The 12,343-nt window shown below is 34.9% G+C and overlaps 2 protein-coding genes across 4 annotated transcripts in view; one reads left to right on the top strand and one right to left on the bottom strand.

Annotated features, from left to right (window-relative positions):
* Positions 1 to 6,664, bottom strand: part of LOC148940451 (uncharacterized) — a 56,996-nt gene extending 50,332 nt beyond the window's left edge. Inside the window, exon 1 of one of the 2 annotated variants that reach the window (XM_089104898.1) lies at positions 6,632 to 6,664. In XM_089104898.1, coding sequence (XP_088961024.1) covers positions 6,632 to 6,656 — 25 coding nt within the window. In that variant the 5' untranslated portion in view covers positions 6,657 to 6,664. Of the gene's footprint in view, positions 1 to 6,573; positions 6,594 to 6,631 lie in introns of those variants that run through there. The other variant, XM_089104901.1, reaches the window with a different exon arrangement.
* A 244-nt stretch (positions 6,665 to 6,908) lies between these two features.
* Positions 6,909 to 12,343, top strand: part of LOC148940450 (small integral membrane protein 20) — a 44,146-nt gene continuing 38,711 nt past the window's right edge. Inside the window, exon 1 of one of the 2 annotated variants that reach the window (XM_089104860.1) lies at positions 6,909 to 7,033. The gene's annotated coding sequence lies outside the window, so the exon portion shown is untranslated. Of the gene's footprint in view, positions 7,047 to 12,343 lie in introns of both variants that reach the window. The other variant, XM_089104862.1, reaches the window with a different exon arrangement.

Raw genomic sequence — 12,343 nt, 5'->3', positions numbered from 1 at the left:
TAAAGTCTTTGCTATGATAGAGTAATACTTTTGATTGTAATTAAATTGGTATTTTGAGCGTTTTGCTAATGGAAAAAAAGAGTTATAACACATTTTAGTGTTGCTTTTTGAGTAGTTTACTTTAAAAAAAAATAATGCTTGATGCTTTAAAGTATATTTGTTACTTAACATAATTGTGTAAGTTATTATACAATGCTTATTTATACACGATGTTTGAATTTATTTTAATTTTTAAATAGTGATTTAATGTTATACGTATATAAATGTTTGACCTCGAGTCAAAGTATTAATATTTTTTTTTGGTATATGTTTCAATTTAAGCGGGATATTATTTTTGGAGTGATTAAAAAAAAGCGGAGAAAGTAATTAAAGTAATTAACTTTCGAATGCTGAGTGTTTCATTCTACTATGTATGTAAAAATATATGCTTTATATGTATACTAATGTGAATATTTATTTTAGATACAGCCTTAGCTAATTTTTTTTTGGAAATCAAATTTTTCATAACATCCTTTTGGACCCATTTCTCAATCATTTCTTTGACACATTTTTGGAAAGTAGCAAATTTCAAAGCCAGTTCAATGATATCCTAATACCATCAGAAACCAAACCATACTTGATCAACTGATATTAGGAAACTACAGATCTACAAAATCATCGAAAGTGAGATAAAAACAGAACTTAATTTAGGCCTAGAATATGTGCTACATAGCCAAATGGCTTATGTATGGAAATGTGTGAAAATGCTTTGTGCTGAAAAAAAATATATGTGAAAATTTTTTAATAAATAATGTTATATTTTATTTACCCAAGGCATTTCTAAAAAAAAAAAAAAAAAAAAAATAAAAGGTATATAAACCACAACACACATATAAATTAAATTATTAATGGGAATTAAATTTAAACTAAAACAAAATCATAAAACTATTCTAATATAAATCTAATTTAAGCAAAACCACTAATATTATGTATAAGTCACTTGGGGTCAATTAAAACATAAGAAGCATATTAAGAGGATAAAATATTAATTGTTAGTGCTAGAGACAGATAAAAATAGAAACAAGTATGAATTTCAAATTTTAATCCTTCGACAAAAAAAAAAAAAAAAAAAAAAAAAACATGGCCAAAATGGGACCAGAAAAAAAAACCAAAGGAAACCCATTTAGGGTAGATACACAAAATGACCCAAAGATGGAAGAATAATAGCTGTAAACGATATTAAGTTGTTTTAAAAGTAAAATATGGAGAATTGGGAAAATTCTTCTTTAAATGGGAAATACTGTGGTAAAGCTTTCTAATATTAGTTAATTTTTTAATCTAGTAAAGATATATATGACTCAAAAATGAAGTTTGGTAATACCACTTTTTTATTAAGATAAAAAATATATCCTGCTAAGCTCTGTTTAACGGGAAATTAAGAAATTACCACTTCCTAGCATTTACGTTGGAAGGTGTGGTTGATAAAAATGTATAAAAGATACATTTTATCGGAAGGAAAAATCTCTTACTAACTATATGCCGGACTGACCTGTGGTCCGTTGTTTTAGCAATACTTTGGGACCTTTCTTTATGATCGTAAGTGTCTAATTTATGTTTTATTGTTTTTTTCTTGAGAGTTGTGGGCTACTTGGGATAGCCAGTCCCAGTAGCCAGAATATATCCAATTTTATTATCTGATAAATGAATAAAAGTATTGTATTTTAGACGAACTCTCTACGATCTATTTTTAGCCTCTCGAACATACTCAGTCGGTACGCCTCATTAGTTCGGTCATAGCCTAAGGCACGCTACCAAAGTTCAATTACCTTAGGGCCAGAGTTTATCTCCCCTATAAAGGGAGAATAAAGCCATCTAAGACTACAACCCCCAAATACCACAAATAACACTTCACAACATAATTAACCCCCCTCTCACGCCCACCATTTCCCCAAACACATTCAATCAAAGTTTTGAGATAGCCATTTTGTTCAATGCAATTGAAACTTCTGGAAATTATGTATTTGAGGATGACAAACCCCCGAGAGCCCCCTGGGCCAAGGTTGCAAGTTAGGCCCTGGGGGCATAAAAGGTTTTTATAGATAGCGTTGTTGTAAAAACTTCAAAACGGGCTCATTTAATTGGAAATTGAGAGGGCTAGGGCCCTTTTTAATAGTTGAAAGTGGTTGGAGGGCAACAAAACCCCCTTCTCACGCCCACAATTCACCCAAACACATCCAATCAAAATTTTAAGAGAGCCATTTTGTTCAACATAGTAGAAAGTTCTGGAAATTAGGTCTTTGAGGATGACAACCCCCCCAGCCTTCAGGGCAAGGGTTGTAAGTTATTCCCTGGGTGCATATAAGGTTTATATTGAAAGTGTTGTCATAGAAATTTCAAAAGGACTCATTTGATTGGAAATTGAAAGGGCTAGTGTGTTTTTTATTAGTCAAAAGTGATTGGAGGGCTATTCACCCCCCTCTCAAGCCCACTATTTCCCAGAACACATCCAACCAAAAATTTTGAGATAGCCATTTTGTTTAACGTGATTGAAAGCTCTGGAAATTACGTCTTTGAGTATGACAAACCCCCTCACAGACCTTAGAGTAAGGGTAGTAATTTATGCCCTTGGGGCATATAAGGTGTTTATAGAAAGTATTGCTGTAGAAACTCAAAAAGGGCTTATTTGATTGGAAATCGAAAGACCAAGTGCCCTTTTAATAGTCGAAAGTGATTGGAAGGCTTGACATTTTTATAGTAAAGATTGATGTGGGTATAATGTATTATTTTTTATTTTATTTTTTTTAGACCAGGGCACTTTGTATCAAAGGAGTTGTCATAGGAACTTCGAAAAGGGCTCATTATATTGAAAATAGAAAGGGCTGATGCCCTTTTTAACTGTCGAAAGTGATTGGAGGGCAACTAATCCCCCTCCCATGCCAACCCTCCCATTTGCCCATTATGTTTAAAAACTAAATGTTGCCTTAAGATTAAATCAAAATACACTGTGTTAATGCTACCCAATAAGGCATCTCAGTGGTATCCCAAGAATGACTGAAGGTATTATGTTCAAACTCTTGGGGCTACTTCTGCTCTTAAAAATTAACCAAATCAAAATAGCATAAGTGTATCCAAGCTATCAAAGAAAGTAAACAGATTTTTTGCAAATGGTATCAAGTATTCCATTTCAGGTCAACTAGAGGAAGAAAGACAATAAATTAAACCCAACTATTTGTGTACGGATTTTTAGAAGGGTGTATATTATTAAAATTGCTGAAAATTATTCTCCAGCATACATATAGCAGGCCAAATTATAAAGTCTTAAAAAAAGAAAAGATTTAAAGTATTATTTTCTTTTTCCCTGAAAAGACTATGTCAATATAAAACAAACAGAAATTAATTTAAAAACTTTTTCCACAAAATAAATTTTTCAAAGAAAATTAAAGAACTCCATTAAACCAAAACTGAGCAAAAATTAAATCAAATAATCTACCAAGCGTGAAACTACCACAAATCAGCATTGATAAATAAATGAAATCAAAAACAAACAGAAATTACAATAAATAACCAAGTCAAACTCAAAACGAGCAGAAATTAACATGAGTTGGGCTCAAAACCCCTATGCCTTCCCAAGGCCAGAACATAATTTGCACTTTACTGGAAAATATACAAATGAATGTGCATACACTTAAAGTGGGGGTTGGCAACTGACATACCAAACTCAAGATGGGGACAAACAAGGGCTGTGTAAAGCTTCTTGATAACTCTTGGTTGGTGACTTGTTACTGAACGCTTGATCAAACCAAGGTCCTTGTTTGCCTTAGCTGCTTGGTTCTGACAGTGACCATGAAACTGAAGCTTATCATCAGTTAATACCCCAAGATCACACTCTTCCTTTGCACTCTGAATGGGCATATTGGCACATGCAGAGTCAATCATGTGATAACTATGGCAGGGGTTGTTTGGACCAAGACGTAGGACTTTGCATTTGTGTGGGTTGAACTCAAGCATCCAGGTTGTTGCCCACAGACAGAGGTTATTGAGATCTTCTTGAAGAGAAGAGCAGTTTTCTATAGAGGCAGCTGGAACAAAGAGTTTGGAATTGTCTGCAGACAGTTCCAAGCCATTCTTGACCACCTCAAGAGCATCATTTATGTAAAGCTTAAACAGTGTTGAGCCTAGTTTAGTCCCTTGGGGAACACTACTCTTAATGTGAACTGGTGTGGAGTAGATGAGGTTACCTCTTTCATTATATACAGCAACAATCTAGGTTCTGTTGGATAAGAAGCTTTGAATCCACTGGGCAACATCATTGTCTATCTGATATACTGACAGCTTGATCATCAGGTAGTGGTGAGACATTTTATCAAAGGCCTTAGCTTAATCTAATAGGAACATATCAACTGGGAAACCCTGCTCCAGCAGATCAGTTACAGATTCATAAGCTAGTATAAGATTTGTTTTGATAGACATGCCTTTCCTGAAGCCATGCTGACCACAAAAAAGAAAGCCATTCTTGGTCAAATGTGCTATAATTGCATCATTGACTATCCCTTCAATAAGCTTGGCCACAACTGAGGTCAGGCTAATGGGTTGATATTTCTCACGCTGGGTTCAAGATCCTTTTTTGAATATGGGAGTACTTATGGCTGTCTTCAAATCTGCAGGTAGTCTACTAGTCTGAAGGGACAGCTTGAATAGCAAACAGTGCTTCTTTTGTTGTTAAATCTATTTGAACAAAAGAGTGATGTAACCAAGAATAGAAAAATACCAAGGAATCACATGATTTGGGCAGTGTATTTGCATATTAGAGGGGGAGGGTAAAGTATAGTAATGTGCTTTTAGAAATAATGTGAGTAAGTAGGCCTACTCTTTTCAAGTGGACCTAGCTGTAGACTGTTACAAACATACATTTTAATCAAGATAATTATCTGAGATTAGGCACTGTCTAGGTTCTGGAGCTACAACCCTAGGCTACATAGAAACATTGTTGAATGGTAGCCTACTATTGCTTAGTAATTACAATGGTTCTGCCAAAATACAAATGAAGATGAAGGAATATGAGAAAATAAAGGTAAATTTCTAGTGGGCTATATAATTTAGCTAAGATGAAAGTGAAAACATCATTTGATGCCATTTTTTGTGCTCTTTCACAATTCAAGAATTGGTTCTTGGGCTAGTTGCATCTTGAGCCCTTAAAGAGGTCCCAAAGGTGTTTCATTTTGTAACCACACAAAGAAGTTATAAGCACTAGTTAAGTTATTGAAATGTGGTTAAAAACATATTACTAGTTTATAAATAAACTGTTCAAGAGTAATATATTCAAAAAATGCTTATTTATAACAATTCAAACCTCATTTATTAGGCAACTCCATAAACTGTTTTCCTATCATTTCAAGTTTTTTGAATGATGTCAACAAAAATAGCACTGAATTTTGCAATTCAAAACTTTGCTGTCAACAAATATTCCAATTCAGGGTATATATTTGGATAAATATTTACCAAATCTTATTATTGAGTTACAACTAAAGTGAATATACCACTTGATGCCTTTTCTTATGCTCTTTATAAATATAATAATCATTTTTGTCAGAAATGAATTTTAGCCCCCACCCTTATATATACCAATTCAGGGTATATATTTGCACATTAGGAGGTGGGGGCAATGTTATTTCTGATGTAAATGAGAGGTAAGTTTAAACTTTCCCCTCACCCCCCTAATGTGCAAATACATACCCTTAATTGGTATAATTAGGGGTGGGGGCTAAAATTCATTTTGTTCAATATTTACCAAATCATATTATTGAGTAACAACTAAAGTGAATATACCATTCAATGCCTTTTTTTTATGCTGATTACAAATATAACAATAATTTCTATCGGAAATGAATTTTATCCCCCCTATATATGTCAATTCAGGATATATATTTGCACATATGGGGGTGGGGTTAGGTTAGGGGGGGGCTGAAATTCATTTCTGATAGAAATGATTATTATATTTGTAATCAGCATAAAAAAGGGCATCAAAAGGTGTATTCACTTTCTTCCTAACTCAATAATATGATTTGGTAAATATTGACCTTCATTTCTGACAAAAATGATTATTATATTTGTAAAGAGCATAAAAAAGGCATCAAGCAGTATATTTACTTTAGTTGTAACTCAATAATATGATTTGATAAATATTTACCTATATTTGCACATTAGGGGGGTGGGGGTGGATAAATTTCTCTGGCTTTAGTTCTGAAAATGCAATTCCTGCTCTATGAGTAGAATTTTAAGGCATATCAATGCTTTTTTTCAAAATTTAGGAAGTGTATGTGGATATCTTTAAAACCTTATAAATTGGGATTGAGCAAAGTTGTGAAGCTGAAAACAATTTTGTTTTACTTCATTTAAGCATAATATCTATTTTGCAAGGTTTCACTTTTATAACACACAGATTTTTAAAGGTCAGGACCCTCTAGAGGGAGAAGGAGTGGAGGTAGGTACTTCAAATTACTTTCATGGGACATACTTTAGCCTATAGACCCATCCCTGAAAGTTTCATTTTCCTAACCTAACCCATCTCCAAGATAGCCAAAATTAGAATTTTACCCCAAAAACGGTAAAGTTCTACTTTAGCTACTTTTGGCTACTTCCTAGGCTACAATACCATTTTTTGCTATTATGCCAGCCATGTTTTTGGCTTTCAAATATTTTGCTATAATACTTTTCCTTGAGGTCCAAGAATAAAGCAAGAAATAACTTTGTAACTACGAAATTAATTTTTAGCCGGTGCTTTTCCGCTTTTGCCGTTTTTATCATACTACTACTTGTATCTAGGATCTCCAAATTACTTTCTGAACAGTAAATGTTTTTTTCCCAAGGTTTTCCTTGAAAATTTCCATGAAGCTTTTTCGATTTACAATCGAAAAATATTCTACTAGCGGGGAATACGCTAGCCAGAAAATACACTAGGCAAAAAAATACGAAATTTTTTTAATTGTGACTTTAATTTAAACCGCAACCTTTTTAAAAATTGATACGGGAGTTAAAATTTTGGAATTGGAATAAAGCAAGTATAATTTGTATGTTCTCCTGTGACTCTATTCAGATGGTTATGAATATTCGTTATTTAGAACTAGTTTCAAATTATTTAAGAACTCACAAACCAGCGTAATTACCAAATTAGTTAGGGCCCAGGTATGAAAATAGACTACCTTGGCTTCACTCTTAGGATGCAGCACAGACATCCACCATATGGTTAATATGGAAGTGAAGTTCATTTTTTATGCAAATGGATGTTATATTTAGACAGAGGCTGCAATTCTAGGTATATATTTGCACATTGGGGGGGGGGGTATATATTCTGTGAATATAGGCTATAGCCTAGGTCCTAAGAAATTCATGAATCTCTTAGAAAAACTGGAAAAACAAGGACAGAAGTGAAGATAAAGGCCCTCCCTCTGTAAAATGTATTAACTAAGATTATTCCGCATATAATAGAGTAAGAATTGTTTTCTTAATATGTTTCCTTATGTCCAGCTAGACTCTTAGGCTTAAAATACTGTAAAGTTCTACAAAATCATATTATTGAGTTAGGAATAAAGTGCATACACCATTCAATGCCTTTTTTTATGGTTATTACAAATATAATAAGCATTTCTATTGGAAATGAATTTCAGCCCCCCCCCTCCCCGATATAGGCTATACCTAACCTAACCCTGAATTGGCATATATAGGGGGGGGGCTGAAATTAATTTCCAATAGAAATTCTTATTATATTTATGATCAGCATAAAAAAATGCATCGAATGGTGTATTCACTTTATTCCTAACTCAATAATATGATTTTGTAGAATTTTACCTAAAATACTTGTTGGCCAGTTGGCTAATTTAAATATTTGTATATATATATTCAGTATTTTAGTACATTAGTAACAGTGTCCTGTATATTCTGAATGTTTCAGTTCATTATGAATAGTAAAGATAGCCTAGGCTATCTATATAGCTGCCCACATCAGGCTAGATTGGCAAAGCTTCTAGGCAATGGTGGATCCAGGGGGGATGCACCCCCTTAGCATAGTCTAAGGTCAAGCATAGTCTAAGGTCAAGCATAGCATAGTAAAGAGAGAGTAGTTAGAGAGAGTACCCCTACCAAGACATTAACACTTACCCCACTAAACATATTTTAAGTGTGCCAGTTATAAATCAGCCAAAGAGATTAGTACTTACACCCACAAAACGACTTTTAAGTGTTTCTTTAACAAATCCGCCAAAAAAGACAAATACCAGATGTGGCTACCCAAGTCCCGTCCTAACTTCAGCAAAAAAGCGTAAAGAGAATTGGATATGTGTGATATGTCGTGGGTCGTGGAAGGATGAGCGCAACAGACCCAAAGGTTATTATTGGGTGGAAGATTCTCAAGAGGACCGTGGCTCAAAGATGCACAGATCTTACATTCCTCCGGAACTTGCTCGTCAATCCGGTGCAGCAGATCTAGACAGGTATTTACAGGACAGAGAGACAACTTTTTATTGTGACAGTTGTTTGACAATGATGAAGATGATGATTAGGTCTTAAACACACTTTGGTACTGTTCTATTATCTGTAAGACACGAAAGAAGAGAAGTTGTGTTAATGCTAATGAAATAGAACAAAATAGAATAAAAATTATAAAAGTTTAGAAACAAATATCGGTTATATATTTGCACATCAGGGGTTGGGGTAAAGCAGAGCATATATTCAATACGTAACCTAACCTAGGGACCTCTCCCCCCTAAACCCCAAAAAACTTAAGTTTAAATATAATTCCCAGAGTGAGAAACCCCTGAATACCTGTCTATACTGCATAAGATCGCGTCAGATCTTTGGTTTTTCCAAGTGCATGTTCGCGTCTTACAGATAATAGAAGTGTGCCCATATTTTGCCAATCTGAGGTTTTGTTAAGCAATAAGTTTCCTTAAAATAAAAGAATACAGTCTAGTCTTTTTCAAAAATTAAATTGGGTAGCGTCTAGTTGTAATACTAGAAATGATTTGATTGTAGGCTATATATTGTCATTTATTCTTTTTTTGTTCTTTTTCTTTTTTTTTTCGTTGTTCGAACCCACAAACCCCTGGATAAGGCCTTGATAACAGTCATCCAATGGTGTCATGTATGGGGGGACGCCCCTCTCCCAGTGTTTTAAGCCACTTGGTAGAATAGTTTAGCAAAGCGTCGCTATTTTACTGGCTTAGTTTATTTTAGGTAAACGGGCTAATGGAATTATATAAAGTAAAATCTACGAAAAACGATCAGTCACAGTCAATAAAAAACAGAACTAAATAATTTTGATAGCAATATTGCCGAAACATGTCGGTAAGAATGACCAGCCAATCCGTAAAATCAATTCCCCACCCCCACCCCAACATTTTGGCTAGTGACGGTTCTGCAGCCAGCTTCGACGATTATCCTAGACAAGAAATAATTAGTTTTAATAGAAAATTGCAAATTACATAAATAATGCGTTTAGAAGTTAAGCGACAGCGAAAATGTCAAGCGAAAGAATCAGAACGTGTTAAAAATAAAAGAGAAGAGTAAATGATTGTCTGGATGACAGGCATGCAAAATTAAGTATCAGAACATGTCAAAAATGAAAGTGAAGAGCCAAGTTTGCACCTTTAGAGGAAAAGTGGAAGCAATAATGAGAACAAGTCCAAAATGAAAATAAGTAAGTATATGTAAGTATGACGGCACTAGACCCTTAGGGCCCATCCAGCGGTCCTAAACTCTGTTTTGTAATACAACATAACTACTACTACTACTACTAACAAATCACTGCAGCACCAAACCGCCTGAGGCCAACACAGCTACGCACGCTCCTCCTCCATCCCAATCTATTCAAAGCCTCTCTTTTTACCCCTTCTGACGAATTTCCCATTTACTTTAAATCTTTCTTTATGACGTCCTCCCAACCCAGACGGGGACGACCTGCTTTCTGTTTAGCCCTAGATGGTTGGCCAAAAAGAACAATCTTCGGCAATCTGTCATCCTTCATCCGAACAACATGCCCTAACCAACTCAACCTTTCTTTCATTTTAGACCCAGAAAGCGGTATTGAACCACATTTTTCGTATAGCCTATTGTTTGAAATACGGTCAGTCAGCCGGGTACCCAGAACAATCCTTAAGCAATTTCTCTGGAAAACATCTAGCAAATCTTCATCCGCTTTTCGTGTCCATTAGTCAGAATCCCGTGCGAATGCTGTGTCGTTTACTAGGCTATAATTTCCTCGAGGGGCGCCACTCCTCAAGTGGGAATAGAGTTGACCGCAAGGTCCCCAGTCTTGCAGGTACCCCGAAAAGGTCGAGGCCGCCCTTTGCAGGGGCCGTTGTCCACAGATCCGGATCTTACGCCCTGCCACAGTTGTCCTCCTATAGAGGATCCTCCCGCGATGGTGTTTTGCATCACCATGCAATTTAACCCATTGCTGGGAGAAGGTTTGCAACTCATGGAACTTGTGGATAAACAAGTGGGTCCTTTTGAGTGTACATTTGAGGGGCCTTCTTCCTCCTCCGCCTGTATTTATGACCCCGGGCAAGGGTGCCCCAGATTCTATTATGGACCCCCAGGGACAAGGTCCCCCTTGGTCCATGCCTCCTATGGAGGTACCCTACATATCTGTAGAGCGTTCCCCTATCGCCACCTGGGGACATGCTGAATGGCCTGGGGGAGGCCAGATAACTGGATCACTTTTGTTTTGCAAAGGCAATAACTCAGTGACATATTTAACCTACTACTTATAAAAATACATAACTCACTGACTAGGCCTATATTAGTTATACAGAAATATACAACTCATTGACACATTAAACCTGCTACTTATAGATATGTGTAACTCACGGACTAGGCCTATATATGTTATATACAGACATATATAACTGAGTGACATATTTAGCCTACTACTTATAAATATGCGTTACTGACTGACTAGGCATATAAGTTATATACAGAATTATATAACTGAGTGACATATTTAGCCTACTACTTAAAATATGTGTAACTCACTGACTAGGCCTATTTAATTTACATACAGAAATATATAACTCAGTGACACATTTAGCATACTACGTATAAATATGTGTAACTCACTGACTAGGCCTATCTAAGTTATATACAGAAATATATAACTGAGTGACATATTTAGCCTACTACTTATAAATATGTATAACCCACTGACTAGGCTTATATAAGTTATATACAGAAATATATAACTGAGTGACATGTTTAGCCTACTGCTTATAAATATGTGTAACTCAATGACTAGGCATACAAGTATATACAGAAATATATAACTCAGTGACATATTTAACCTTCTACTTATAAATATGTGTAACTCACTGACTAGGCCTATCTAATTTATATACAGAAATATATAACTGAGTGACAAACTTTGACTACTTCTTAAAATATGAATAATTCACTGACTAGGCCTATATAAGTTATATACAAAAATATATAACTGAGTGACATATTTAGCCTACTGCTTATACATATGTGTAACTCACTGACTAGGCACATAAGTTATATACAGAAATATATAACTCAGTGACATATTTAACCTACTACTTATAAATATGTGTAACTCACTGACTAGGCCTATCTAAGTTATATACAGAAATATATAACTGAGTGACTTTTAAAAAGCAAGGTAGCCAAATTAAGAAACAAAGATAACACAGTAACATTTTAAAGGAGGTTGTCAATAAAATCTTAAATACAAGGTATTATTGATTAAATTTTAAAAAAAAACAAAAGAACCGTTTTAGAACAAATCAAGGTACTTGTGTATTATATGCCAATCACTCCAGTTTACTCTGTATAAAACTCAAGAACAAACCGGTTTCTTCGTTAGTTTCTTTCAGCATAACGTGAGACAAGACAAAGACAAGTGACAAAATAAATGGGAAATATATAATTTGGGCTATAAATTTGCATATTAAAGGGGGACTAAAGTATTTGGGCAGTTTGAAGTTAAAAAACAATTCTTACTTCATAATATTCAGAACAATTGTACCTTACACATTTTGCATGCAGACCAGCTATAGTTTACCACCACCACCACCCCTAATGTGCAAATATTTGTTTATAAAGTATTTTACTTTTTGGGTAAATTTTCCGCAGTTCACCTTACCGACCCACGAACAAAGTAAACACACCACTCGATGCAGGGGGCGGGGTAAAGTTTCAACTCACTGCTCATTTGCATCAGAAAAAAAATTGCACCCACCCCCCTAATATACCCTGAATTGGCATATATAGGGGTGGGGGTAAAATTCATTTGCGGCAAAAATGATTATTATATTTGGAAAGAGCATAAAAAAGGTATCGAGTGGTGTGTTTA

Source organism: Artemia sp. Qi Xiang Cuo, chromosome 19, assembly GCF_049724085.1.
Source record: "Artemia sp. Qi Xiang Cuo chromosome 19, ASM4972408v1, whole genome shotgun sequence".
In the NCBI taxonomy this organism is placed as follows: domain Eukaryota; kingdom Metazoa; phylum Arthropoda; class Branchiopoda; order Anostraca; family Artemiidae; genus Artemia; species Artemia sp. Qi Xiang Cuo.
This window is presented reverse-complemented; position numbering and strand designations above follow the sequence as displayed.